At 44.1% G+C, this 26053-nt stretch overlaps 1 protein-coding gene across 9 annotated transcripts in view; it reads left to right on the top strand.

Moving 5' to 3' along the window:
• Positions 1-26053, top strand: part of FSHR (follicle stimulating hormone receptor) — a 294915-nt gene that overhangs the window by 147022 nt on the left and 121840 nt on the right. For 7 of the 9 annotated variants that reach the window (XM_068233073.1, XM_068233071.1, XM_068233074.1 and 4 more), the window contains one exon: positions 20691-20765. In XM_068233073.1, coding sequence (XP_068089174.1) covers positions 20691-20765 — 75 coding nt within the window. Of the gene's footprint in view, positions 1-4201; positions 4321-12167; positions 12210-20690; positions 20766-26053 lie in introns of those variants that run through there. The other 2 variants (XM_068233078.1, XM_068233075.1) reach the window with 2 other exon arrangements.

Here is a 26053-nt window from a genome sequence, read left to right as displayed (position 1 = left end):
TGGCATACTTCAATGAATGTGTCATTGAGCAAAAACAATAAAACAGTAAAGACTTAAAAAGTAGATTTAAACATAAAATAAAACTGTGGACTATTTTAAAAAGTCATTTTTAGGAGAAGAAAGATAAATACAATCATTTATTTCATTAGTTTAATTTCGCTTCGGGTGTTTTTTTAATATACTACTTCACCTTGAGGCCTTTTCACGCTGGGACGTTTTCATTGCGTTGTGTTACCCTTTTTCACCGCAGGGTAATGCTAAAGCATTTCATACCTCCTGCCGTGCGGTGCGATGCACCAGAAGTTTGACGATTTAACGCGACAACAACTGCGAGTTACCCCACATTGCCACGGAAATCTCTAAAGATTATTTTTAACATTATGATGCGATCATCCGATTGCACCAAACCGCTAATGCTGGTCTCTAGTGTGAAACTGGCCTGAGTGTCTTCATGAATAAATGCATTTAAAATAGATTAGCCAAAAGTTGGCAAAGTCCTGGCCTGAGTTCTGGGTCTGGCTGGGAGTAGAGCAGGGTGAGATCTTCTGGCTGATAGGTCCTGGGAGGTGATGTAATCCATATGCAGTGGAGTCTTGGTATGTGAGTATAATTTGTTCCGGAAACATGCTTGTAATCCAAAGCACTCTTACATCAAAGCAAATTTCCCCATAAGAATTAATGGAAACCCAGGTGATTCCCTCCACAATCCAAAAACAGTTATAGTAAAATAGTATAAAATAAAAATGTAAACAAGACTTTCGCTATAACTAACAGAATCATTGCCGACTGTTGACTCGCCCAACCTTTATTTTGTGCGGCTTTAACAAGGAACTTATCCAATGACAGTTACTTTTGAGGATTTCATGGAAATGTGACTTTGCACTGTCTCTACACTGTTCATACAATGAAGTACAATCCTGCAGCGTCAAAGGGCGAAGAACTATTGGCTCAGCTGTGATGACAGACGCATGTATACTTTTTTTGCTTGTATATCAAGACATTAACTATCATTCATAAAAGTGTGGTCGGTAAAGAGAATCTGTGCGGGAAAACACAGCTGTCGGTATTTTAGACTTCTGGCTGCTCATTCATAAAAATGTTGCCAGTTGCGATAGCACTGCGGAGATTCTCCAAATTAGGCTGGCGGTAGGCAGGCGGTAGGCTTGCGGAAACACAGGAAGCAGTCGAGTTGATACATTTCCCCGTGTTTCGATCTACTGCAGCTGCCTGGGAGGTCTGTGTCTCCATTCACTTAAAGAGAGTCTGAAGCGAGAATAAATCTCGCTTCAGACCTCATAGATAGCAGGGGCATGTGTGCCACTGCTAAACCGCCGCTATCCCGCGGCTTGACGGGGGTCCCTTCACCCCCAAATCCCCTCAGTGCAGCGGGGGATCTCTTCCTGGTTGGGGCAGGGCTAACCGCCGCAGCCCTGCCCCACGCACGTCTGTCAGCGCGTATCTCCGCCTCTCCCCCACCCCTCTCAGTCTTCCTTCACTGAGAGGGGCGGGGGAGAGGCGGCGATGCGCCGCTGATAGACGCGACTGGAGGCAGGGCTGCAGCCGTTAGCCCTGCCTCCAGGAAAAGAAAACTCACGACCAAGTTTGCGACCAATGCTTGCGGGGGTGGGTTTGGGGGTGAAGGGACCCCGTTTAGCCGCGCGATAGCGGCGTTTTAGCAGGGGCACACATGCCCCTGCTAACTATGAGCTCTGAAGCGAGATTTATTCTTGCTTCAGAGTCTCTTTAACATTGTTATCGCCACATGCAAGGGAGCAGTACTTCCCGACCTCACACCGCTTGCGGTAATCTTTATTAATTTACATTTTGTTACATTTTTTTACGATAATCACCGCACAAGGCAGTGATTTATCGCTCTGCTCAGTATTGTCAGCTTTTCATGTGGAAACAGGCTTTATGAATACACATTTTGCAAAGTTGTCGGTAAAGTCAGCTGTTTTCAGCATTTCCGCATGCGGGAATGCTTTATGAATGATAGCCATTGTTTGTATATTAAGTCAAAATTTCACAAAAGTTTTTGCTTGTATTGCAAAGCACTCTTAAACCAAGTTACTTTCAATCCAAGGGTTTAAGGGCTCTTTCACATTAGGGCAGATTTTCTGCGTTTCAACGCAAAGGGTAAAGTTTGCGTTACCCAAGGTGAAATGAAAGTCCATAGACTTTCATTTTAGCTTTCACATATAACGCAGCCTTTTTGTGCGTTGCGTTACACTGCACCCAGGCGCAGTTTTTCGGCCGACGCTAGCTTTATGCGTTACAATGTTAGTCAATGTAAAATGCACACTATGCGCGTTTTTAATCCGTTAACGCAGGCAATCAGTCCCAGAATGCAACAGAGGAACAATGTAGAAAGTTAAGAAAAAAAAATTACCTGCGTTTTTCTATGTGCTGTAACGCATTGAAAACGGATTAAAAACGCACACTCACTGCAGTGCAATGCATATCAAAACGCATTAAAACGCATACAACAAAATGTATGCTTTGAGCGTTCTCCAACGCAAGCTCAGATGTGAAAGAGCCCTAAGGAACATACACACGTATGATTTTTCCCAATGACTTGTCATTCAAACTGGTCGTTTGAACGACAGTTGGACATGTGAACATTCAATCGTTAGACTGATAGCAGCAGTTTTGACAGATCTGCTTGCCGTATCCGTGGACTAACCGTCAATCAAGCGACAGTTAGGTCCGTACATGTGTACAAACGACTTGTTTGAATGTCTATTAGTAGGACACTAAAAGACATTCAAACAACAAGTCGTTTGATCGGTCATTTAATCTAGTCCATTGTTCTATCCAGTCCATTGTCCATTATCAAGTTGACATGTAAATTACCATATCTAACGACTTGTTGGCCAGTGTGTACATGATGTCTGAACGACTTGTTGTTTGACCTTTGAGGCGTGCAAACCAAACACCAAATTTGCAGATATGTTAAGAACAGTGGGAACAAGAGGGGGAACATTTCAAAAAGACCTTATAGTTTTTGAGAAAATCGATTTTAAAGTTCCAAAAGGGAAAAAGTGTACATGTAAATGACAGTTAATGTATTTATTGCATTTAAAAGTATATTTTTTTTCCTTTGACACTTTAAAATCAATTTTCTCAAAATCTATAAGGTCTTTTTGAAAAAAAATGTTTTTCCTCTTGTTCCCACTTTTTCCGTCTTAACATATGTGGCAAATGTGGTGTTCATAGTATGTAAGGGGGCTTTGCTATTAAATGTTAAAGTCGGCAGGTTTATAATCATGAATACCATTCCTGATTTGTGATTACATGCGGTTATTCGACTCAAAACCGCACTCGATTCAAATATCCCTTTCTACTCATGATAGTGAGTAAGTGGACAGAGTCTAATTCGTGATGGGGGTATCCGAGCGAGCACCTCTTGTTTGCCACAATAAAGCACCATTTCTTTTTGAAGTCCTGAATGTGAGCCTATCTGTACCATTTGTGTTAGCTCTGCACTTGAAGCTAATCCCTTAGAAGAAGAGCCAAAAGTTAGGTTAAAGTACGAGGTTGGGTTGGTGTTAAGCTAAGTACATAGTTACAATTTCTGTTGGGCGCCAGTTCAGGGCCAGTTCTGTTACGGATACGTTGCTAGCCTGCAGGCTAGTGATGCATTATTTTACTATGGAGGAGGTCATAGGGATGAAGAGCAGTGCTTGACAGAGTGGGAGGGGTAAAAAGGCAGAACAACAGGAAGAAAGCAGGAGGGATTCCCCGGGGAAGGTGGCCAGTAAGCGGGATGCTGCGCTTTCACATTTAGTACTCCGATAGACACCGATCTGAGGCTTATTGAAATGCTTGATTACTCCAGGAGCCTATGGAATAAACATTTGAAAGAATTCCCTTCTAACTGATTGTCGGAGGCGGTGCCTTATTCTACTGAGAGGGGTTAAAGGACCACTATCGTACAATTAAAAATACATGTAAACACATACAAGTAAGTTGTACATTTCTCCCAGAGTAAAATGAGCTGTAAATGATTTTTCTCCTATGTTGCTGTCACTTACAGTAGGTGGTAGAATTCTGACAGAACCGACAGGGTTTTAGTCTAGCTCATCTCCTCCTGGGGGATTCTCAGGGTTTTGTTTATTTTCAAAAGCAATTAGTGAATGGCAGTTACTCTGTCCAACTGCCAAAAAAAGTGTACAGTGAGCAGGGAGGCTGGCCAGCATCATTGTACGAATCCTTTTCAGGGAATGTCTTTATAAAGAATAAAGGCCATGCTGAGAATTCCCCATGAAGAGATGGACTAGTCCAAAACCTGTCGGTTTTGTCACATTTCTACTAAATTCTGTAAGTGACAGCAACATAGGAGAAACGTAATTTATGGCTCATTTTACTCTGGAAGAAAGATACTACTTATTTGTGTATGTTTACATGTTTTTTAAATTTTACAATTTTTGCGAGAGCAGTCCTTTAATACATATGTTAGATCCACCTGATCTGTGAGGTGGCTACATTTGGTGAGCTGCTGCATGATAGGTTCAAAGATTGAGACCCGTCACCTTTCACTGGGCTGAGCACTTCAATAACTTGTGTATACCGTATTATGCTACGTAAAGTTTTTTTTTATTTCAGGTATCAGGTACTGTATAGAGCAAAGTAAGTGATCTTTGATTGTATGAACTACTGAATATGCAAATCATCTCTGTATGCCCCTGTAGCCAGGCTTACATCCAGAACTGCTGGTGTATAGCAAGCCTATAGCTTATACATGTTACAGAGCCGCTGGTGTATAGTGATCCTATAGCTTATACATGCTACAGAACTGCTGGTGTCTAGCAAGCCTATAGCTTATACATGTTACAGAGCCGCTGGTGTATAGCAAGCCTATAGCTTATACATGTTACAGAGCCGCTGGTGCATAGCAAGTCTATAGCTTATACATGTTACAGAGCCGCTGGTGTATAGCAAGTCTACAGCTTATACATGCTACAGAACTGTTGGTGTCTAGCAAGCCTATAGCTTGTACATGTTACATAACTGCTGGTGTATAGCAAGCCTATAGCTTATACATGTTACAGAGCCGCTGGTGTATAGTGATCCTATAGCTTATACATGCTACAGAACTGCTGGTGTCTAGCAAGCCTATAGCTTATACATGTTACAGAGCCGCTGGTGTATAGCAAGCCTATAGTTTATACATGTTACAGAACTGCTGGTGTATAGCAAGCCTATAGCTTATACATGTTACAGAGCTGCTGGTGTATAGCAAGTCTACAGCTTATACATGTTACAGAGCCGCTGGTGTATAGCAAGTCTACAGCTTATACATGTTACAGAGCCGCTGGTGTATAGCAAGCCTATAGCTTATACATGTTACAGAGCCGCTGGTGTATAGCAAGCCTATAGCTTATACATGTTACAGAACTGCTGGTGTATAGCAAGCCTATAGCTTATACATGTTACAGAGCCGCTGGTGCATAGCAAGTCTACAGCTTATACATGTTACAGAACTGTTGGTGTCTAGCAAGCCTATAGCTTGTACATGTTACATAAATGCTGGTGTATAGCAAGCCTATAGCTTATACATGTTACAGAGCCGCTGGTGTATAGCAAGCCTATAGCTTATACATGTTACAGAGCCGCTGGTGTATAGCAAGCCTATAGCTTATACATGTTACAGAGCCGCTGGTGTATAGCAAGCCTATAGCTTATACATGTTACAGAACTGCTGGTGTATAGCAAGCCTATAGCTTATACATGTTACAGAGCTGCTGGTGTATAGCAAGTCTACAGCTTATACATGTTACAGAGTCACTGGTGTATAGCAAGTCTACAGCTTATACATGTTACAGAGCTGCTGTTGTATAGCAAGCCTATAGCTTATACATGTTACAGAGCGACATCAACCCTATAGAACCATATCAATCCCTGCCATGCACTGAGGAGGACCAACAGTCCGCAACAGGCTGTCTGCATGTGAGGTTGATGTGGCTGTGTAACATGTATAAGCTATAGGCTTGCTAGACACCAGCGGTTCTGGATGGAAGCCTGGCTTCCAGGGCATAAAGAGATCTTTATCATATTCAGTAGCGGTGCATTGTGGGTAATCACAGATGTTCACTTAAAGCTGAATTATCTCAAATACCTCCTGTTTTAAGAAGGCAAAGCATACTAAGCATTGTATGAAGTATAACCTGGACTTATCCCCACTTGAACCCAATGCCTATTCCTGCAAATCAGTGTGCGATTATTTGTTGATATAAGTGTGATTATTGTCCAATACAAGTGGCACGGTTTTCCTGTCTAATATCTAGCTGAGGTAAATGGACTGATGAAAAAACATCAGCGGACCAAATCTCATGCTTTCTTTATGGACAGGTTTGCTTTGTTAAATTAGATTTTATCTTTGAAATTACATTTGATCAATAAACGCTTCACAGACGAATGTAGTCATATAGTTTCCTATAGCAACCAATCATGCCACAAATATAATTTTCAGCCAAAGCCTAGAAACTGTAAATCTGATCAGGTTTCTATGGTAACCAATCTTTTTCTTAACCTTCCTAAATTTTTTCACAAATTGTCTCTCTTTTAGTGAAGAATAGATACAAAAAAACTGTAAAAAGTATAAAAGTGACTGACAGGCAAATGCGTAACAATACTTTAATTCAATTATACATTCATAAAAAATCATATTACTTTAGGAGGCTCTCAATGTATTTCAAGAAAGCATACATAACAATGATTTTCCATTAAAAGTTTGGATAGTTCTGTTCTCAATAGATATTTCGAGTATTTTCACTTTGAAATGGTGAGCAAAATACAAACTTGCATATAAAGTTATTAACATAAAGTGTTTTCATTTTACAACAGGAATTTGTTGTACAGAATTAACACATAATTCATACAAATTTCCATTATTTTTAACAATAAAGTCCCTATAGAATTCATCAGATTGTATTTAGATTTAGCCGTTCAAAGCCCCAGTTTTACTAACCAGCTGCCACCTAATTAAGGGCTGGTGCACACCAAGAGAGCTTCTAAGCGCTTTTAAAAACGCCAGTGCTTTGAAAAGCGATTGGCTAATGTATTTGGATGGGATGGATCACACCAGAGCGATGTGATTTCTCCCAAACACAAACGCGAGTCCTGCAGCATTTCTGCTGATTTCTGAGGCGATTCAGCCTCAATGTTAAGTATAGGAAAGTGGAAAATTGCGCTGAAAAGCGCTAGAAAAGAGCGATTCTCCAAGAGTTTTTGTTTCAGAAGCTGTTCAGTTACAACAGCAGACATTTGTCAGGCTCCTCCCTAACCTCCATCACAGGGGAAGGGATGTGGGAGCTGGAGGGACCCGGTTCTGTATATGATGCACAGCGGCGACAGTGTGGAGTGGGTGTTATACATTACCTGCTCCCAGCAGCAATACAGGTTTTCTTCACTACCTGTTCAGTTTGGAAGTGCCATGAAGCCAGCCAATCACCATGCGGCTTCAGCTCCATGTCATGTGACAGAGACAGAAGCCGCATGGTAATTGGCTGGCTGCACTGCTCTTGTAAACTCAACAGGAAATGAAGAGGACCTGTATTGCTGCTGGGAGCAGGTATGTGCCGCTGATACTCTTTACAGGACCACCAACTAGCTCCCACTCACAGGCCCTCCCCAGCTTACCCTCCAATGGAGGTCGCAGGGAGCTACTCCCTGCACAAAGTCTTAGCAATAAGTCCATGTTGAAACTCCTGGCTGGAAGTCCTTCTGTTCTGCAGACAGGTTGCAGTGTCATTACGGCAATCTTTCTCCTGCTGTCTATGCTGGAAGACGGTGTGGAGTTTGTGCCACTCGCTCCCTACTTTAGTGTTGATTGGAGAGGGAGGCGTGGCTGTGCTGTCTCAGTGATCTGGCTTGCAGGGTAGAATGCACCCGTGTGCTTACTTCTCCTGTAGGTTCTCCCCTGCGGAAAGGAACTACGATATTGGCAACAGAGAGCTTTTAGCCATTAAGTTAGCTTTCGAGGAATGGCGACATTGGTTAGAAGGAGCGGAGCATACGGTCACGGTCTACACTGACCACAAGAACCTAGAGTACATTGAGGGGGCTAAGAGGTTGAGCCCCCGTCAGGCCCGTTGGTCATTATTTTTCTCCAGGTTCTCTTTCATTATTACGTACACCCCGGGTAGCAAAAATGTCAAGGCGGATGCTTTATCCCGGTGCTTCGAGTCAGAGACAGCACAGCCCTCCATTCCAGAGACTATTATTCCCCAGAGGTTGGTACTAGCCGCAACTGAGACTTGGGGGGATTTGAAGGGGACTTTAATTCCCTTTCAACAAGACATCCCGGAAGGGAAGCCCGCAGGGGTAATGTTCATTCCGCTACCGTTCCGTCTCCAGGTTCTAGAGATGTTCCATGCACATAAAAATGCTGGGCATCCTGGGGCATCTAGAACACAGGATCTGGTAGCCAGATGCGCCTGGTGGCCGTCCTTGGCAGCAGATTGCAAGGAATTCGTGAGGGAATGTCCAATTTGTGCCAAGAGTAAACCCTCCCGGCTGGCACCTGTGGGTACCTTGCAGCCTTTACCCACCCCGAGGGAACCATGGACTCATTTGTCCATGGATTTTGTGGGTGAACTTCCCAAGTCAGAAGGTATGTCGGTCATTTGGGTGGTAGTCGACCGCTTCAGCAAAATGGCCCATTTCGTGCCCTTGAAAGGACTCCCCTCGGCCCAGGAGTTGGCTGACCTGTTTATTACACATGTGTTCCGGCTGCACGGCATTCCGGAAAATATAGTGTCGGATCGGGGAGTCCAGTTCGTTTCTAGATTCTGGAGGGCATTCTGCCAACAAATGGGCATGAAGCTGTCATTTTCATCGGGCTACCACCCACAGACCAATGGGCAGACGGAGAGAATCAACCAGTCATTGGAGCAATTTTTGAGGTGCTATGTTGCGGAGACACAGAGCGATTGGGTCAAATTTCTGCCCTTCGCGGAATTCGCACAAAACAATTTGAAAAAGCTCCTCCACCGGATTCTCTCCGTTTCAGGTTGTGTCTGGAAGATTGCCCAAGTTCTCACCGTTGCCAGTGGCCTCCACCCCATTTCCAGCTCTGGAGGCCTGGCAGAGGTCTTTTAAAGACATTTGGCGCACGGTGAGAGATAGTTTACACAAGGCGTTTTTTACTCAGAAGGGTCAAGCTGACAAAAAATGTTCAGTAGAGTGGAGCTTCCAGCCAGGAGACTTGGTTTGGGTGTCCACACGTCATTTGGCCCTGAAACAGCTCTCAGATAAATTAGGTCCCAGGTTTGTCGGTCCATTTCCGGTAGCAAAAAAGATTAATAACGTCACTTATACCATTGACCTTCCCACCAGCATGCGGGGGGTAAGGTCTTTCCACGTGTCCCTTCTTAAACCAGCAGTCCAGGTGGGTCCCACTCCTCCTCCTCCCGTGTTGGTAGATGCCCAACCCGAGTATGAAGTGGAAAAAATTTTAGATTCACGCACGGTACAAAACTCGGTACAGTACCTCGTACATTGGAAAGGGTACGGCACTGAAGAGAGGCAATGGGTACCGGGCTCACGCATGCATGCAGACGAGTTAAGGAGGGAGTTTCATGCCTTACACCCCGAGAAACCTGGTAGGAGTTGTCCGGAGTCCACTCCTCGGGGGGGGGGTACTGTAAGGAAACGCGGAAAGGCCGCCGTCTCTCGAAGTGAGGCGGCTGTTTCCACGTCCAGCATGGCGTCACAACGCTGAAAAAATGCCGCATGCCGCATAGGCAGTGCGGCGGAATCCGCATTGGTAACGGCGGAATCCGCATTGGTAACGGCGGAATCCTCATCAGAGGCGGCCCCCGCACTAGATACATTGCATGACAGTACTGGTGTGGCTGGGACTGATAGTCCACCAAGATTCAGACTTACACGCGCGCGAGCACAGAGGCAGAGTTTAAATAGCAGTTAGAAGGGAGTCGGCTGACCAGCTGGGTCAGCTGACAAATTCCACTGCTCTCATTGGACCAGCAATTAGGGAGGTCCTGGAAAGGTCCTAGAGTATATATACTGCTGGTTGTTCACTTGCTCTTTGTCTGGCGTGCGATCACATATGTGGGAGCACCCAGATCCGTAGTCAGATCCGCAAGTGTGCCGGGACCAGCTGGAGCTGTAATCCTACACTTAGCTAGATTCTGTTGATAGCTAAAGTACTAGTTTGATTGTATTTATTTGTTATGACTTTTGCCTGCCTTGACTATCCTCCTGAACTCTGATCTTGTACCTCGATATTTCTGATACTCTGTTGCAGAACCCCGGCTCGTTCCTTGACTGCTTCTGCCTCCTGATTTTGTACCCCGATATATCTGATACCCCGTTGCTGAACCCTGCCTGTACTTTGACTCCGCCTTTGCCTCCTGATCTTGTACTTTATCTGTCCGTGTGTGTACGACCTGGCTTGTCCGACCTCGAGAACCAACCTTACTGTTAGAGGCGGTTCCTCGCTCTGTTAGTGATCCTTCCTCCTGAAGGTTACTTTCAGTCTGTCCTTCCTACTGTCAGTCTGACTCCTCCCGTCTTGGAGAGCTCAGGTCTGCGGAAGAAATCTGTGCAGTACTCCTTGCTGCACTGAGGCCTAGTCCTCTAAGTGTTATTGTTGCACCTAACACTACACTCTACTCAGGTGAACAGAGGTTAGCTAGTATATCGGATTATCAGTGATACCGCAGATCACGTATAATCTGGTATATATCTGTATTCCCAGTGATTCTGCAGATCACTGGTAATCAGATCCTCTCAGTGCTTCACCGATCGTTACATACACTAAGCATTCTATGAAGTATAACCTGGACTTATCCCCACTTGAACCCAATGCCTATTCCTGCAAACCAGTGTGTGAGTATTTGTTGATATAAGTGTGATTATTGTTCGATACAAGTGGCACGGTTTTCCTGTCTAATATCTAGCTGAGGTAAATGGACTGATGAAAAAACATCAGCGGACCAAATCTCATGCTTTCTTTATGGACAGGTTTGCTTTGTTAAATTAGATTTTATCTTTGAAATCACATTTGATCAATAAACGCTTCACAGACGAATATAGTCATATAGTTTCCTATAGCAACCAATCATGCCACAAATATAATTTTCAGCCAAGGCCTAGAAACAGTAAATCTGATCAGGTTTCTATGGTAACCAATCTTTTTCTTAACCCTCCTAAATTTTTTCACAAATTGTCTCTCTTTTAGTGAAGAATGAATACAAAAAAATCTGTTCAGGTAAAACGTATAAAAGTGACTGACAGGCAAATGCGTAACAATACTTTAATTCAATTATACATTCATAAAAAATCATATTAATATAGAAGGCTCTTGATGTATGTCAGGAGTTTATACATAAACAATGATTTTCCATTAAAAGTTTGGATAGTTCTGTTCTAAATAGATATTTCGAGTATTTTGACTTGGAAATGGGGAACAAAAGACAAACTTGCATATAAAGTTATTAGCATAAAGTGTTTTCATTTTACAACAGGAATTTGTTGTACAGAATTAACACATAATTCATCCAAATTTCCATTATTTTTAACAATAAAGTCCCTATAGAATTCATCAGATTGTATTTAGATTTAGCCATTCATAGCCCCTGTTTTACTAACCAGCTGCCACCTAATTAAGGGCTGGTGCACACCACAAGCGCTTCTGAGCGCTTTTAAAAACGCCAGTGCTTTGAAAAGCGATTGGCTAATGTATTTGGATGGGATGGATCACACCAGAGCGATGTGATTTCTCCCAAACACAAACGCGGGTCCTGCAGCATTTCTGAGGCGATTCAGCCTCAATGTTAAGTATAGGAAAGTGGAAAATTGCGCTGAAAAGCGCTAGATAAGAGCGATTCTCCAAGAGTTTTTGTTTCAGAAGCTGTTCAGTTACAACAGCAGACATTTGTCAGGCTCCTCCCTAACCTCCATCACAGGGGAAGGGATGTGGGAGCTGGAGGGACCCGGTTCTGTATATGATGCAGAGCGGCGACAGTGTGGAGTGGGTGTTATACATTACCTGCTCCCAGCAGCAATACAGGTTTTCTTCACTACCTGTTCAGTTTGGAAGTGCCATGAAGCCAGCCAATCACCATGCGGCTTCAGCTCCATGTCATGTGACAGAGACGGAAGCCGCATGGTAATTGGCTGGCTGCACTGCTCTTGTAAACTCAACAGGAAATGAAGAGGACCTGTATTGCTGCTGGGAGCAGGTATGTGCCGCTGATACTCTTTACAGGACCACCAACTAGCTCCCACTCACAGGCCCTCCCCAGCTTACCCTCCAATGGAGGTCGCAGGGGGCTACTCCCTGCACAAAGTCTTAGCAATAAGTTCATGTTGAAACTCCTGGCTGGAAGTCCTTCTGTTCTGCAGACAGGTTGCAGTGTCATTACGGCAATCTTTCTCCTGCTGTCTATGCTGGAAGACGGTGTGGAGTTTGTGCCACTCGCTCCCTACTTTAGTGTTGATTGGAGAGGGAGGCGTGGCAGTTACCGGGACCTGGCTTCCTTCATGGGGACACAGCGTCAGTGGCTGCTCCTGCAGGTGGGCGGAGCAGCAATTAAGGAGTAACACCAAGGTTCCAAGAATGAGATGGGGGAAGTGTTTTTGGATGCAGAAAAGCTGGTAAAGCACTGATTGGAGCCAAACCAGATCCAAGTGTGACTCCCCGACCCTCTTTTCAAATGATGGGGTCATGTGACTATAAAACTGAAGGCCTTTGGAGATGAGCATTGGAAGGCGTTGTGGTGTTGTGGGGTGGAAGATATACAACCAGGTTAGTTGTAAGTATGTAAGGTGGCCGCGGGACAAAATATTTATGGTAATGAACTTAAATTTTTGTGTAATATCAAACCTCTCTGTATTCTACCATCCCCAATACATGTTCTTTAAAGAGAATCTGTATTGTTAAAATCGCACAAAAGTAAACATACCAGTGCGTTAGGGGACATCTCCTATTACCCTCTGTCACAATTTTGCCGCTCCTCGCCGCATTAAAAGTGGTTAAAAACAGTTTTAAAAAGTTTGTTTATAAACAAACAAAATGGCCACCAAAACAGGAAGTAGATTGATGTACAGTATGTCCACACATAGAAAATACATCCATACACAAGCAGGCTGTATACAGCCTTCCTTTTGAATCTCAAAAGATCATTTGTGTGTTTCTTTCCCCCTGCAGCTATCTTCCACTGAAGTGTCAGGCTGTTTCTTCCTGCAGAGTGCAGACAGCTCTGCCTGTATGTAATTCCTCAGTATGTGAAAGCCCAGCCAGCTCAGAGGAGGATTTATCCAGCTTGTAAAAGATAAGAGAGAAGAGAGAAGCTGCTCTAATCTAAATAATACACAGGCAGTGTGCAGAGAGGGGCCTGGATGGGGAGATGCATCACAGAACCACAACACTGAAGAACTTGGCAGCCTTCCAGACACAGGCCTGACAAGTCTGACAAGAGAGAGATAAGTTGATTTATTACAGAGATGGTGATAGTAGAACGTGCTGCAGTAAGCCAGAACACATTAGAATAGCTTTTGGAACTTGTAGGATGATAAAAAACAGGATGCAATTTTTGTTACAGAGTCTCTTTAAGCAATTCATGTTACTGAAAAAGTGACTGATCTGGCATATTGTTTGATTTCAAAGTCATGCAAATCAATCACACATAAAATGAAAACTGTGTCTAGATTTTTTTGTTATTTGAATTAGCCTTCTGTAACGTTATCCACAGCTGTACCCAGATAAGTAGCTGGGTGGCGCACAGTGCTGTCAGCTTGTAAACGGCTAAACACCAGCGATGGTTTCATCTGCGAAATGCTGCCTCTTTTCATACAATCAGAAGGGTGGATGTGTTCCTGATCAGTTTGTGTATGTTTGGAGTACAGTGCTGAAGAGTTTGCTCAGGGAGATCACTGATTTGGCCACCTTGGGACTTGAGAGGCACATACTACAAAATAAAAACATTGAATGATAAAACCCAACACACACCATCAGTGGATGAAAATTGGCCGTAGGCACTGTTTATTGCGTTTTTCAAATTAAAGTTGTTCGATAAATTAATATTGAAAGTATTTAATTAAATAAATTAACACTTCAACATTAACTTTATTAAAACTGTAAAATATAAATAATCCAAAAACAAGCATATCAAATAACCAATCAGAGTCGAAAAACTTCTAAAGTACTTAGCCCGCCCACCACCGTGGGCAACGTTTACCGCCAATAAAGGCAATAGCCTACCACAGTCCGAAAAGAGGGAGGGTGGGAGGAGGATTGCAGCTTGTCCTGACAGACACTGAAGGGGCAATACAGCACACACTGACCTGTTACAGGAGATCTAAGATCATTGGCTGCCGATAACCCCACCTCCTTCTGACAGCTGCCAATCAGGACCATAACTCAGATGTTCTTTGCCCAGATACCTGGAAGCCTCAGTAATTACCAGCCGGCCCCTGAAAGAAAGGACGGAAAAGCAGTACCACAGGAAGAAACATAGTGTATATATATATATATATACATATATATATATATATATATATACATATATATATATATATATATATATATATATATATATATATATATAATAGAAATACCAGTAAAACCTGTATTTTGTATGGCCACAAAGTTCCAATAGGGCTTTGCGTCCCTTATGCCGCTCAGGCCTTGCAAGAGCTTGCTAAATCACAGTGGTAGCCAGACAGATTTATAATTGGTTTGCCAGGTATATTTTACTTCAACCATGTACTACACACAGACGCTAAGCTTTCTACCTGACCGCATACGTTGTTTACTCCTTTTTATAGCCTGATGAAGTAGGATATGTCCGCGAAATGCGTTGCACTTATCTGGAGTATGTAAATAAGTTGTTTTTGTTGAAAAAAACAACAGTATCTTGCGTTTACCTTGGGGAGGTAAGTCTACTACTAACTCCCCAGTTTTACATTTTTTTCTCTTTTTTACACTTCTGGGCTGGCGCCTCTGTACTACTGTTAGGGATGGTCAGAAATGGGTCCATGCCCTCTTCTAAAAAAATCTTAATTCATTTTGGTTGTAAACTTAATCAGGGACTGTCATTTCACAATTTTGCGTACTTTCCGCTTAATGTTGTGCCGAATTTAGCAGTTAGTAGCAAAGTACATGCTATAGTCACCAATTTTTTTTTTAATACAAAAATACCTTGTAGATTCAGAGAAAATCAATTTTTGAAAATGCAAAGAAACAATGTTTTTTTAAACTCATTTTTCTGAGTTTAAAAACTCTTTTTCCTTTACATTTGCTAAAATCAATTTTCTTAAAAACTATAAGGCTTTTTTTGAAAAATGTTTGCCTTGTTCTCACTATTCTCCCTAACATATGTAGCAATTTTGGTGACAATAGCATGTATGGGGGCGTTGATATTAACCTCTAAAATTGGCAAGAAATTACACAAAAATTACAAAACAATTATGCAAATCAATTTAATTCAATTGAATGACCAAATCATAATTACGTATGGCTGTAATTGCGAAAATGTATGCAACATTTCACATAGTCAAAGTTGGCATATTATGATTATTACTACTTATATAGCCACTAATTGTGCCTGTTAACATAGGAGCTTGTAGTGGGGCCCAAAGTATGTTGCAGCATAATCTGCTTTGGCAGGGCCGGTTCTAGTACCAGTGGGCCCCAGGGCAAAATGAGCCCAGGGGCCCCCCAACTGACACCCATCGACCAAAAAGGGGCACTTTATTCCAGTTATATTACCCTCCTGGGCCCCTGAGCTGGCTGCTGACCCTCCCAACTTATCTGAGCACCCTGTTGCCCCTGTAGAGTCTTTGGCGGTGTAGTGTCTTACCTGCCAACCAGTACAGGTGAGATGCTGCTCAGCCTGCCCACCAGTACAGGTGAGATGCTGCTCATTCTGCCCACCAGTACAGGTGAGATGCTGCTCAGTCTGCCTACCAGTACAGGTGAGATGCTGCTCAGTCTGCCCACCAGTACTGGTGAGATGCTGCGCAGTCTGCCCACCAATACAGGTGAGATGCTGCTCAGTCTGCCCACCAGTACAGGTGAGATGCTGCTCAGTCTGACCACCAGTGCAGGTGAGATGCTGCTCAGTCTGCCCACCAGTACAGGTGAGATGCTGCTCAGTCTGCCCACCAGTACAGGTGAGATGCTGCTCAGTTTGCACACCAGTACAGGTGAGATGCTGCTCAGCCTGCCCACCAGTACAGGTGAGATGCTGCTCAGCCTGCCCACCAGTACAGGTGAGATGCTGCTCAGTCTGCCCACCAGTACAGGTGAGGTGCTGCTCAGTCTGCCCACCAGTACAGGTGAGGTGCTGCTCAGTCTGCCCACCAGTACAGGTGAGATGCTGCTCAGTCTGCCTACCAGTACAGGTGAGATGCTGCTCAGTCTGCCCACCAGTACAGGTGAGATGCTGCTCAATATGCCCACCAGTACAGGTGAGATGCTGCTCAGTCTGCCCACCAGTACAGGTGAGATGCTGCTCAGTCTGCCCACCAGTACAGGTGAGATGCTGCTCAGCCTGCCCACCAGTACAGGTGAGATGCTGCTCAGTCTGCCCACCAGTACAGGTGAGGTGCTGCTCAGTCTGCCCACCAGTACAGGTGAGGTGCTGCTCAGTCTGCCCACCAGTACAGGTGAGATGCTGCTCAGTCTGCCTACCAGTACAGGTGAGATGCTGCTCAGTCTGCCCACCAGTACAGGTGAGATGCTGCTCAATCTGCCCACCAGTACAGGTGAGATGCTGCTCAGTCTGCCCACCAGTACAGGTGAGATGCTGCTCAGTCTGCCCACCAGTACAGGCAAGATGCTGCTCAGTCTTCCCACCAGTACAGGTGAGATGCTGCTCAGTCTGCCCACCAGTACAGGTGAGATGCTGCTCAATCTGCCCACCAGTGCAGGTGAGATGCTGCTCAGTCTGCCCACCAGCACCGGTGAGATGCTGCTCAGTCTGCCCACCAGTACAGGTGAGATGCTGCTCAGTCTGCCCACCAGTACAGGTGAGATGCTGCTCAGTCTGCCCACCAGTGCAGGTGAGATGCTGCTCAGTCTGCCCGCCAGCACAGGTGAGATGCTGCTCTGCCAAAGACTCTGCAGAGGCCCCGGGGAGCAATAGTTAAGATGGGGGACACCTTGGGGGCCCCTACAGGCTCTGGGGCCTTGGGGCGATTGCCCCTGTGCCTCTATGGTAGCGCTGGCCCTGTGCTTTGGCAGAAGCAGGAAAAAAGGGCACTGGCAGCTAGTGGATGAAAAGGGTGGCGCCATAGACTCGAATGCAAATATTGTTAATACATGAAAAAGCAGAAAAAAGGGCGCCCGATAAATATCGTGACCAACATTAGAAAATTAAAGTTTTTGAAGTATGTTATTGTTTATGTTTTAGAAGCTGCAACGTTATAGCTTTTGTCATCTTATTTTGTTTGTATGTACAGATTTTATGTTATCAAAGATATTATCATTTCTAGGTGTAAAAGGGTGTTTCTGCAGGGGGGGTGGTTAGGTTTAGGCACCACCGGGGGGTGGTTAGGGTTAGGTACCATTGGGGGTGGTGGCAGGGCCGGATTTCTACTTTTCAACACCCTAGGCCAGCTATCACCAGGCGCCCCTCCTGCAGAAGAGGCCAGTGCTATATAAAAACATAATAATAATATGGCAGGACATTAGACTATGACTATGGTAGGATTAGAGTGTGAGCCCCTCTGGGGACAGTCAGTGACATGACTATGTACTCTGTAATGTGCTGCAGGAGATGTCAGTGCTATATAAATACATAATAATAATATGGTAGGACATTAGACTATGACTATGGTAGGATTAGAGTGTTAGCTCCTCTGAGGACAGTCAGTGACATGACTATGTACTTTGTAATGTGCTGCAGGAGATGTCAGTGCTATATAAATACATAATAATAATATGGTAGGACATTAGAATATGACTATGGTAGGATTAGATTGTGAGCTCCTCTGAGGACAGTCAGTGACATGACTATGTACTCTGTAAAGTGCTGCAGAAGATGTCAGTACTATATAAATACATAACAATAATATGGTAGAACATTAGAATATGACTATGGTAGGATTAGATTGTGAGCTCCTCTGAGGACAGTCAGTGACATGACTACGTACTCTGTAAAGTGCTGCAGAAGATGTTAGAGTTATTAATTAAATACATTGGAAGACATTTACAGATAGTGCCAACAGAGCATGAAACGGAGAATGGGTAGAGAAAGCAACATAGCAAGGGTTGGTAGGCAGTATGAGACAGGACAAGTGGGCATAAAGATGAGAGGAAAGGTGGGAAAGCTAGCCTAGAGGCAGAGGAGAGAGTGGGCAATGCAATAATACAACTATTATGTCAGCTGCTGTTAGTACAAGTATATGCCAGCTGTAGATGATAGACCAAAACCATTCTGCCTTTACAGTCCCCCACCAATATTCACACACACAGTACGTACACACACGCACATGCACACACACACACACACACACTGCCTGCAGCCCCAGTGTTTCCACTTCTCCCCCCAAACATTGCCTTGACCAGTGTGAGGAAGGAAGTTTAAGACAGCAGCTATGCAGGACAAGCAGGCATAGGATCTGTAGAGCTGAGCAGCAGCCTGACATTCCTGACGCTGCCTGCAGAGTCTGTGCTGCACAACAGGAGGAGGAGAGGCTGCAGCATGATTCCACAGTGTAAAAATGCACGTGGTGGTAAATGCAGCGTTGCTCACACTCTGGTCTCCATTTGCATCCCAGCCTCTATTCTCCCTCCCCCCTGTGCAGAGCTGGCTGTGCTGACTCTTTCATGTTTACCTCTCCGTGCAGGCAGGCACTATTTCACTCCTCCTCCAGCAGATCTGCTCGGCTCTATACAGCTCCACACTACTACAATGCCAAGGGGGAGGGGCGGAGAGACGAGCAGACCTGTTGGAGGAGGAAGGAAGTAGAGCGTGCCCGGGAGGTAAATATGAAAGAAGAAGCCCCTGCAAACAATAGAGAAGCCTCCCCGGCCTCTGCAGAAATGTAGGGTAGACATCATTACCTCCCCGCTCGCACAGTTTGCTGGACTCACACCCTGTCCTGCAGAAATAGGCTGGAGCTGGGAAAGTGCAGAGGCTCCACCACGATCGCTGCCTGCTCACAGTGCCCTGCAGGGATCTTTCATCTCCCACCGCAAACAAGTGAGTCATGTGCCACCGGACTCAGCCTGCCTGCTGCTTATTTGCAAACAATGCAGTGCGGTGGAGGACAGATCTGGTGTGGCTGCAGGAGGAGGTGCAGTGGAGGCTTCAGCTGGCGGCTGGGCACTTTGATGTTCTTTTCTCCCGACTCTCCTGTCTGCACTGCACGCACGTTCCTGCCCCTCAGCCGCCCCAAACACTGTTGAAATTCTGGCGCCCTAGGCCAATGCCTAGGTTGGCTTGCCAGAAATCCGGCCCTGGGTGGTGGTTAGGGTTAGACACCACCGGGGGAGTGGTTAGTTTTAGGCACCACCAGGGGAGGGTTCTGTGTGAGAGTAGGGTTGGGTTAAGCTGTATTGTTAAATTACGTTATGATTTTTTACGTTAATATGTTTTCATTATCAACTCCCGTCTGTTTTAAAAGGGTATTTATCGTTAAAGCGGACCCAAACCAAACATTTTTTTAATTCAAAATATTTAGTTGCAGCACTCTGACACATAGAAAGATAAATAAACACTCCTTCAAGCCTATGAGCATTTCAGTGCATGCTTTTCACCCTTCTCTTTTCATAACTAGGGTTATACAGGTGGCAGCCATTACTTCTGAGCTTAGTAGGAGGTTCCAGATCATGGGTGTGTTTGTCATCAGCTACCCTCCCTCACAGGGGCGTCGTCTATGCAAAATCTCACACAAGCTGAGATCACCTCCCCTGTGACATCATCAGTAGCAGCCTGTGTTTTGTTTTTTATCTCCTCCACCAGTCTGCCGGATTCTGTCCTGGCAATATGAAAGGAAGGGAGGGGTTCCTCCAATAAATGTAAAATATTTTATATTTGTCATCATGCAGCTGGAAAAAAGGCTGCTATTTATCATTATAAGTTATAAAATAGATTTTATTTCTGAAATCTTGTATTTTTAATTTGGGTCCACTTTAACACATTAATGATGTTTACCGTTATTAAGATTTCGTTATCCACCAGCGTCATTAGGTTATCCAGCCAGACCCTTTTTTCCTGTCGCCCTTTTTTTATGCACGCACTTTGGCTTCAGGATTTCCCTGCCAACCACAGCATACAGATAAGCTTGGATGTACTGTACCCATAGGTAATGATGGTGGGTACCAAATACTCTTATATCCCAAAGTCCCTTCTCCCATTCTGTTCAGCACACCTGCCCAAAACAGCGGACAAGATAATAAACCTAGCTTTAGCCAGAACGATTACACTGTACAAAACGCTTACCGGTATATTGCAAGTAAAAAAAACCTCTAGATGGAGGGGTGTCTATTTGCAGAGTTGGGTTGTTGGGAAATTACAGTTATTCAGCTTGACGATTTCATTAAATTCAGGTATGGACTTGTGTCAAGAAAGAAAAGAAGTGATTAAACTTCAAATCTTCTCTCTTCAAATATAATATATTGAGAAATTCTGTTTGAGTTGTGAGATCATGTGAATAATCTGTCCAAAAAAAAAATGTGTTTTTAACGTGCTTCGTGTACATTTGTTATGCAGAGAGATATCCGAAAATTACGACTTGAAATCAATAGAAGCCAACGTGTTCTCAAACAACCCTCATCTGCAGGAAATGTAAGTAAATGGAATATTTGACAAAAATATACTCATCCAGATATTGACGGATTGCAAATGAGAAAAGTAGAACTGTTCAGAAAGTAAGCGTGAAATACAGCCCGGCTTATTTTGAGAATAATTCACTTACGAGCCCATCTCTGAAACTACATTAAAGATATAAAATGCGTTTCACATTTTTAATGTGAAAACGGCATCACTGCCTGTTAATAAATATGTATTGAGTACTCTGCAAGTACTGCATTGATTTTTCTTTTTAACGTAGCAAACTTTATTCAAGTCAGTTAACCTCCCTGGCGTTCTATTAAGATCGCCAGGGCGCCAAGTTGGCTGCATGAAAGCCCACTAGAGGGCGCTCCTGACGCGTCATTCTGATCGCCTCCGGCGATCAGAATTAACAAGGAAGGCCGCAATGAGCAGCCTTCCTTGTTTCGCTTACCTCATCGCCATAGCGACGAGCGGAGTGACGTCATGGATGTCAGCCGTCGTCCTGACGTCAGCCGCCTCCGATCCAGCCCTTAGCGCTGGCCGGAACTGATTGGTCCGGCTGCGCAGGGCTCGGGCGGCTGGGGGGACCCTCTTTCGCCGCTGCTCGCGGCGGATCGCCGCATAGCGGCGGTGATCAGGTAGCACACGCGGCTGGCAAAGTGCCGGCTGCGTGTGCTGCTTTTTATTTGATAAAAATCGGCCCAGCAGGGCCTGATCGGCGACCTCCGGCGGTAATGCACGTATTAAGTCGTCCATACCGCTAAGGAGGTTAAAGGACAACTGAAGTGAGAGGTATATGGAGGCTGCCATATTTATTTCCCTTTAAGCAATACCAGTTGCCTGGCAGCCCTGCTGATCCTCTGCCTCTTATACTATTAGCCATAGCCCCTGAACAAGCATGCAGCAGATGAGGTGTTTCTGACATTAATGTCAGATCTGACAAGACTAGCTGCATGCTTGTTTCTGGTGTTATTCAGATACTACTGCAGAGAAATAGACCAGCAGGGCTGGCAGGCAACTGGTATTGATTAAAAGGAAATAAATATGGCAGCCTCCATATAACTCTTACTTCAGTTCCCCTTTAAAGCTACAGAAGAGTTTGGTTGGTCAGTGAGCCCCTCCCACTCAGGCAGTAGACATCCAGTACTCCATTGAGACTATTTTTTCAAGGAGAGAAAGAGAAATCTCATTGGTCACTCAAGTCACATGATGCAGAACATCATCTGATGACATTTACAAAGTTAGGAAGCAGAAGATTAAAGAAAAGCTGTTCACATGAATGCCGAGATACTTTTTCTATTCTTTGGCCACCTTTAATTGTTGCTGCCTCTCGTGTGGCAGCACTGCTGCTAATCCTTGTGAAATCTCCTCTTCCATGTATAACACTCACGAATGGCAGCCTCATTCTTTCATGTTCAGCCCCCTGAGCAGCGGTGGGACGAAATTTCGCATGTGCAAAATTTCTCATCGAAATTCACATTTTCACATCGTAATCGTAATGCAAAATTTCAGGAAAAATCATAATTGATTTTGTATGTAATAGTACTATTTCATAATTTTGCGTAATTTTTTTGCGTAATTTCGTGAAATGTTGTGCCGACTTTAGTTAATAGCAAAGCCCCCATACAGGCTATTGCTACCAAAATTGCTACATACCGTGGTCAGCAAAAGTATTCGGCCCCCTTGACGTTTTCCACATTTTGTCACATTACTGCCACAAACATGAATCAATGTTATTGGAATTCCACATGAAAGACCAACACAAAGTGGTGTACATGTGAGAAGTGGAACGAATATCATACATCATTCCAAACATTTTCTACAAATAAATAACTGCAAAGTGGGGTGTGCATAATTATTCAGCCCCCTTTGATCTGAGCGCAGTCAGTTGCCTATAGACATTTCCTGATGAGTGCTAATGACTAAATAGAGTGCACCTGTGTGTAATCTAATGTCAGTACAAATACAGCTGCTCTGTGAGGGCCTCAGAGGTTGTCTAAGAGACTATTGGGAGCAACAACACCGTGAAGTCCAAAGAACACACAAGACAGGTCAGGGATAAAGTTATTTCGAAATTTAAAGCAGGCTTAGGCTACAAAAAGATTTCCAAATCCTTGAACATCCCACGGAGCACTGTTCAAGCGATCATTCAGAAATGGAAAGAGTATGGCACAACTGTAAACCTACCAAGACAAGGCCATCCATCTAAACTCACAGGCCGAACAAGGAGAGTGCTGATCAGAAATGCAATCAAGAGGCCCATGGTGACTCTGGATGAGCTGCTGAGATCTACAGCTCAGGTGGGGGAATCTGTCCATAGGACAACTATTAGTCATGCACTGTACAAAGTTGGCCTTTATGGAAGAGTGGCAAGAAGAAAGCCATTGTTAACAGAAAGCATAAGACGTCCCGTTTGCAGTTTGCCACAAGCCATGTGGGGGACACAGTAAACATGTGGAAGAAGGTGCTCTGGTCAGATGAGACCAAAATGGAACTTTTGGGCCAAAATGCAAAACGCTATGTGTGGCAGAAAACTAACACTGCACATCACTCTGAACACACCATCCCCACCGTCAAATATGGTGGTGGCAGCATCATGCTCGGGGGGTGCATCTCTTCAGCAGGGACAGGGAAGCTGGTCAGAGTTGATGGGAAGATGGATGGAGCCAAATACAGGGCAAACTTGGAAGAAAACCTCTTGGAGTCTGCAAAAGACTTGAGACTGGGGCGGAGGTTCACCTTCCAGCAAGACAACGACCCTAAACATAAAGCCAGGGCAACAATGGAATGGTTTAAAACAAAACATATCCATGTGTTAGAATAGCCCTGTCAAAGTCCAGATCTAAATCCAATCGAGAATCTCTGGCAAGATCTGAAAACTGCTGTTCACAAACGCTGTCCATCTAATCTGACTGAGCTGGAGCTGTTTTGCAAAGAAGAATGGGCAAGGATTTCAGTCTCTAGATGTGCAAAGCTGGTAGAGACATACCCTATAAGACTGGCAGCTGTAATTGCAGCAAAAGGTGGTTCTACAAAGTATTGACTCAGGGGGCCGAATAATTATGCACACACCACTTTGCAGTTATTGACTTGTAAAAAGTGTTTGGAATCATGTATGATTTTCGTTCCACTTCTCACGTGTACACCACTTTGTATTGGTCTGTCACGTGGAATTCCAATAACATTGATGCATGTTTGTGGCAGAAATGTGACAAAATGAGGAAATCTTCAAGGGGGACGAATACTTTTGCAACTCACTGTATGTTAAAGGAGAACTGTAGAGAGAGGTGTATGGAGGCTGCCATATTTATTTCCATTTAAGCAATACCAGTTGCCTGGCTGTCTTGCTGACCCTCTGCCTCCAATACTATCAGCCATAGCCCCTGAACAAGCATGAAGCAGATCAGGTGTTTCTGACAATTTTGACAAATATGACAAGATTAGCTGCATGCTTGTTTCTGGTGTGATTCAACCATTACTTGAGCCAAATAGATCAGCAGGACTGCCAGGGAACTGGCATTGCTTAAAATGAAATAAATATAGCAGCCTACATATATCTCTCAATACAGTTTTCCTTTAAGGAAAGGGTCAAGAAAATAATTTTTCAAAAGACATTGTAGTTTTTGAGAAAATCGATTTTCTCAAAAACTATATGGTCTATTTGGAAAATGATTTATTCCCTTTAACATAGGCAGCAATTTTCATATCAATAGCATGTATTGGGGATTTGCTATTAACCTCCAAAGTCGGCACAAATTATGCAAAATTTCGTGAAAATTACGCAAATTTTATGTGAAACTACGAATGACTACGAAATTAATTTAGTTTGCAAATCGTAAATATGTATAGGCGTAATTGTGAAAAATTACACACAATTTAGTGAAATTGTAATTTTGCTGATTACGATCATCCCTACCCCTGAGGTAACAGCCTCCCTCTTCCATAGTTGGCTGCCCATTTTATGCTCTTTATTTCATTTGCAGCCTCCCCTTCTGTGTACAGCCCTCCCTCTCATCCATGTTTTTTTGCCCCATTGACAGCAGCCACCCTAGACCTGGGCCTTCATAGCCTATCCAGAAATCTGGACCTGGTTCACACAAGTTCAGCCTGACCCGGGACGTACTCAGCAGGCATACATTGCTGTATTCAATACTGGCTTTGTCTTTATCTCTGCCTTTGACTAAAATAGCCAAATGCCAGGTACTGCAGTCTTGTGCAATTGATATTCAGGCTAGATTTATATTCATACTGGAGTTGAATCAGTAAAAATGATGGATCCCCCTTCCCCTCTGCTTCAGTGCAAACCAAGATGAATGTTGGCGTATGAGGGAGTATTGGACTAGCGAGTGAACCCTATGGAGGAAAGACAGGTGGGGATCTGATCCACAGGAGAGAGAGTTTGAAGTTTGGTTATTATATTGTTTATGTTATTAACTATTTCTTTAATAGCAGCCGTTGGATGTGGTTGGCATAGGGAAACATAAGCCTGCATATCATTTTGTTAATGAAGAAAGTTACATGACCTGCAGGTCAGCCTCTGACAACTTCTAAGCTAAATAAGGCCCTCTGGGATCTATTTAGTTTGTGCTTTCACTAATAAATCTTCCGCGGCTCTTACAAATAAGAGTGATACATCAAGCTTCTCGTATCTGGACTTACACTCTTCAGCGGGATAACATCCAAGATGGCTCCATTAAAAGAGTGTGCACCTTGATAGATCAGCTTCAAAGACGCAACAAGAAGAGCTGGCTTCTAACGTCACTTGTCATTACATATGGGCTATACTCTGCGGGATGTGGTTAGATATGGGCTGTACTCTGCGGGATGTGGTTACATATGGGCTGTACTCAGCGGGATGTGGTTAAATATGGGCTATACTCTGCGGGATGTGGTTAGATATGGGCTGTACTCAGCAGGATGGTGTTACATATGGGCTATACTCTGCGGGATGTGGTTAGATATGGGCTATACTCAGCGGGATGTGGTTACATATGGGCTATACTCAGCGGGATGTGGTTAGATATGGGCTATACTCAGCGGGATGTGGTTAGATATGGGCTATACTCAGTGGGATGCCATTACATATGGGCTATACTCAGCGGGATGTCATTACATATGGGCTATACTCAGCAGAATGTCCTTACATATGGGCTATACTCTGCGGGATGTGGTTACATATGGGCTATACTCTGCGGGATGTGGTTACATATGGGCTATACTCAGCAGGATGGTGTTACATATGGGCTATACTCAGCAGGATGTCCTTACATATGGGCTATACTTAGCGGGGTGTCATTACA

Source organism: Hyperolius riggenbachi, chromosome 4, assembly GCF_040937935.1.
Source record: "Hyperolius riggenbachi isolate aHypRig1 chromosome 4, aHypRig1.pri, whole genome shotgun sequence".
NCBI lineage: Eukaryota > Metazoa > Chordata > Amphibia > Anura > Hyperoliidae > Hyperolius > Hyperolius riggenbachi.
This window is presented reverse-complemented; position numbering and strand designations above follow the sequence as displayed.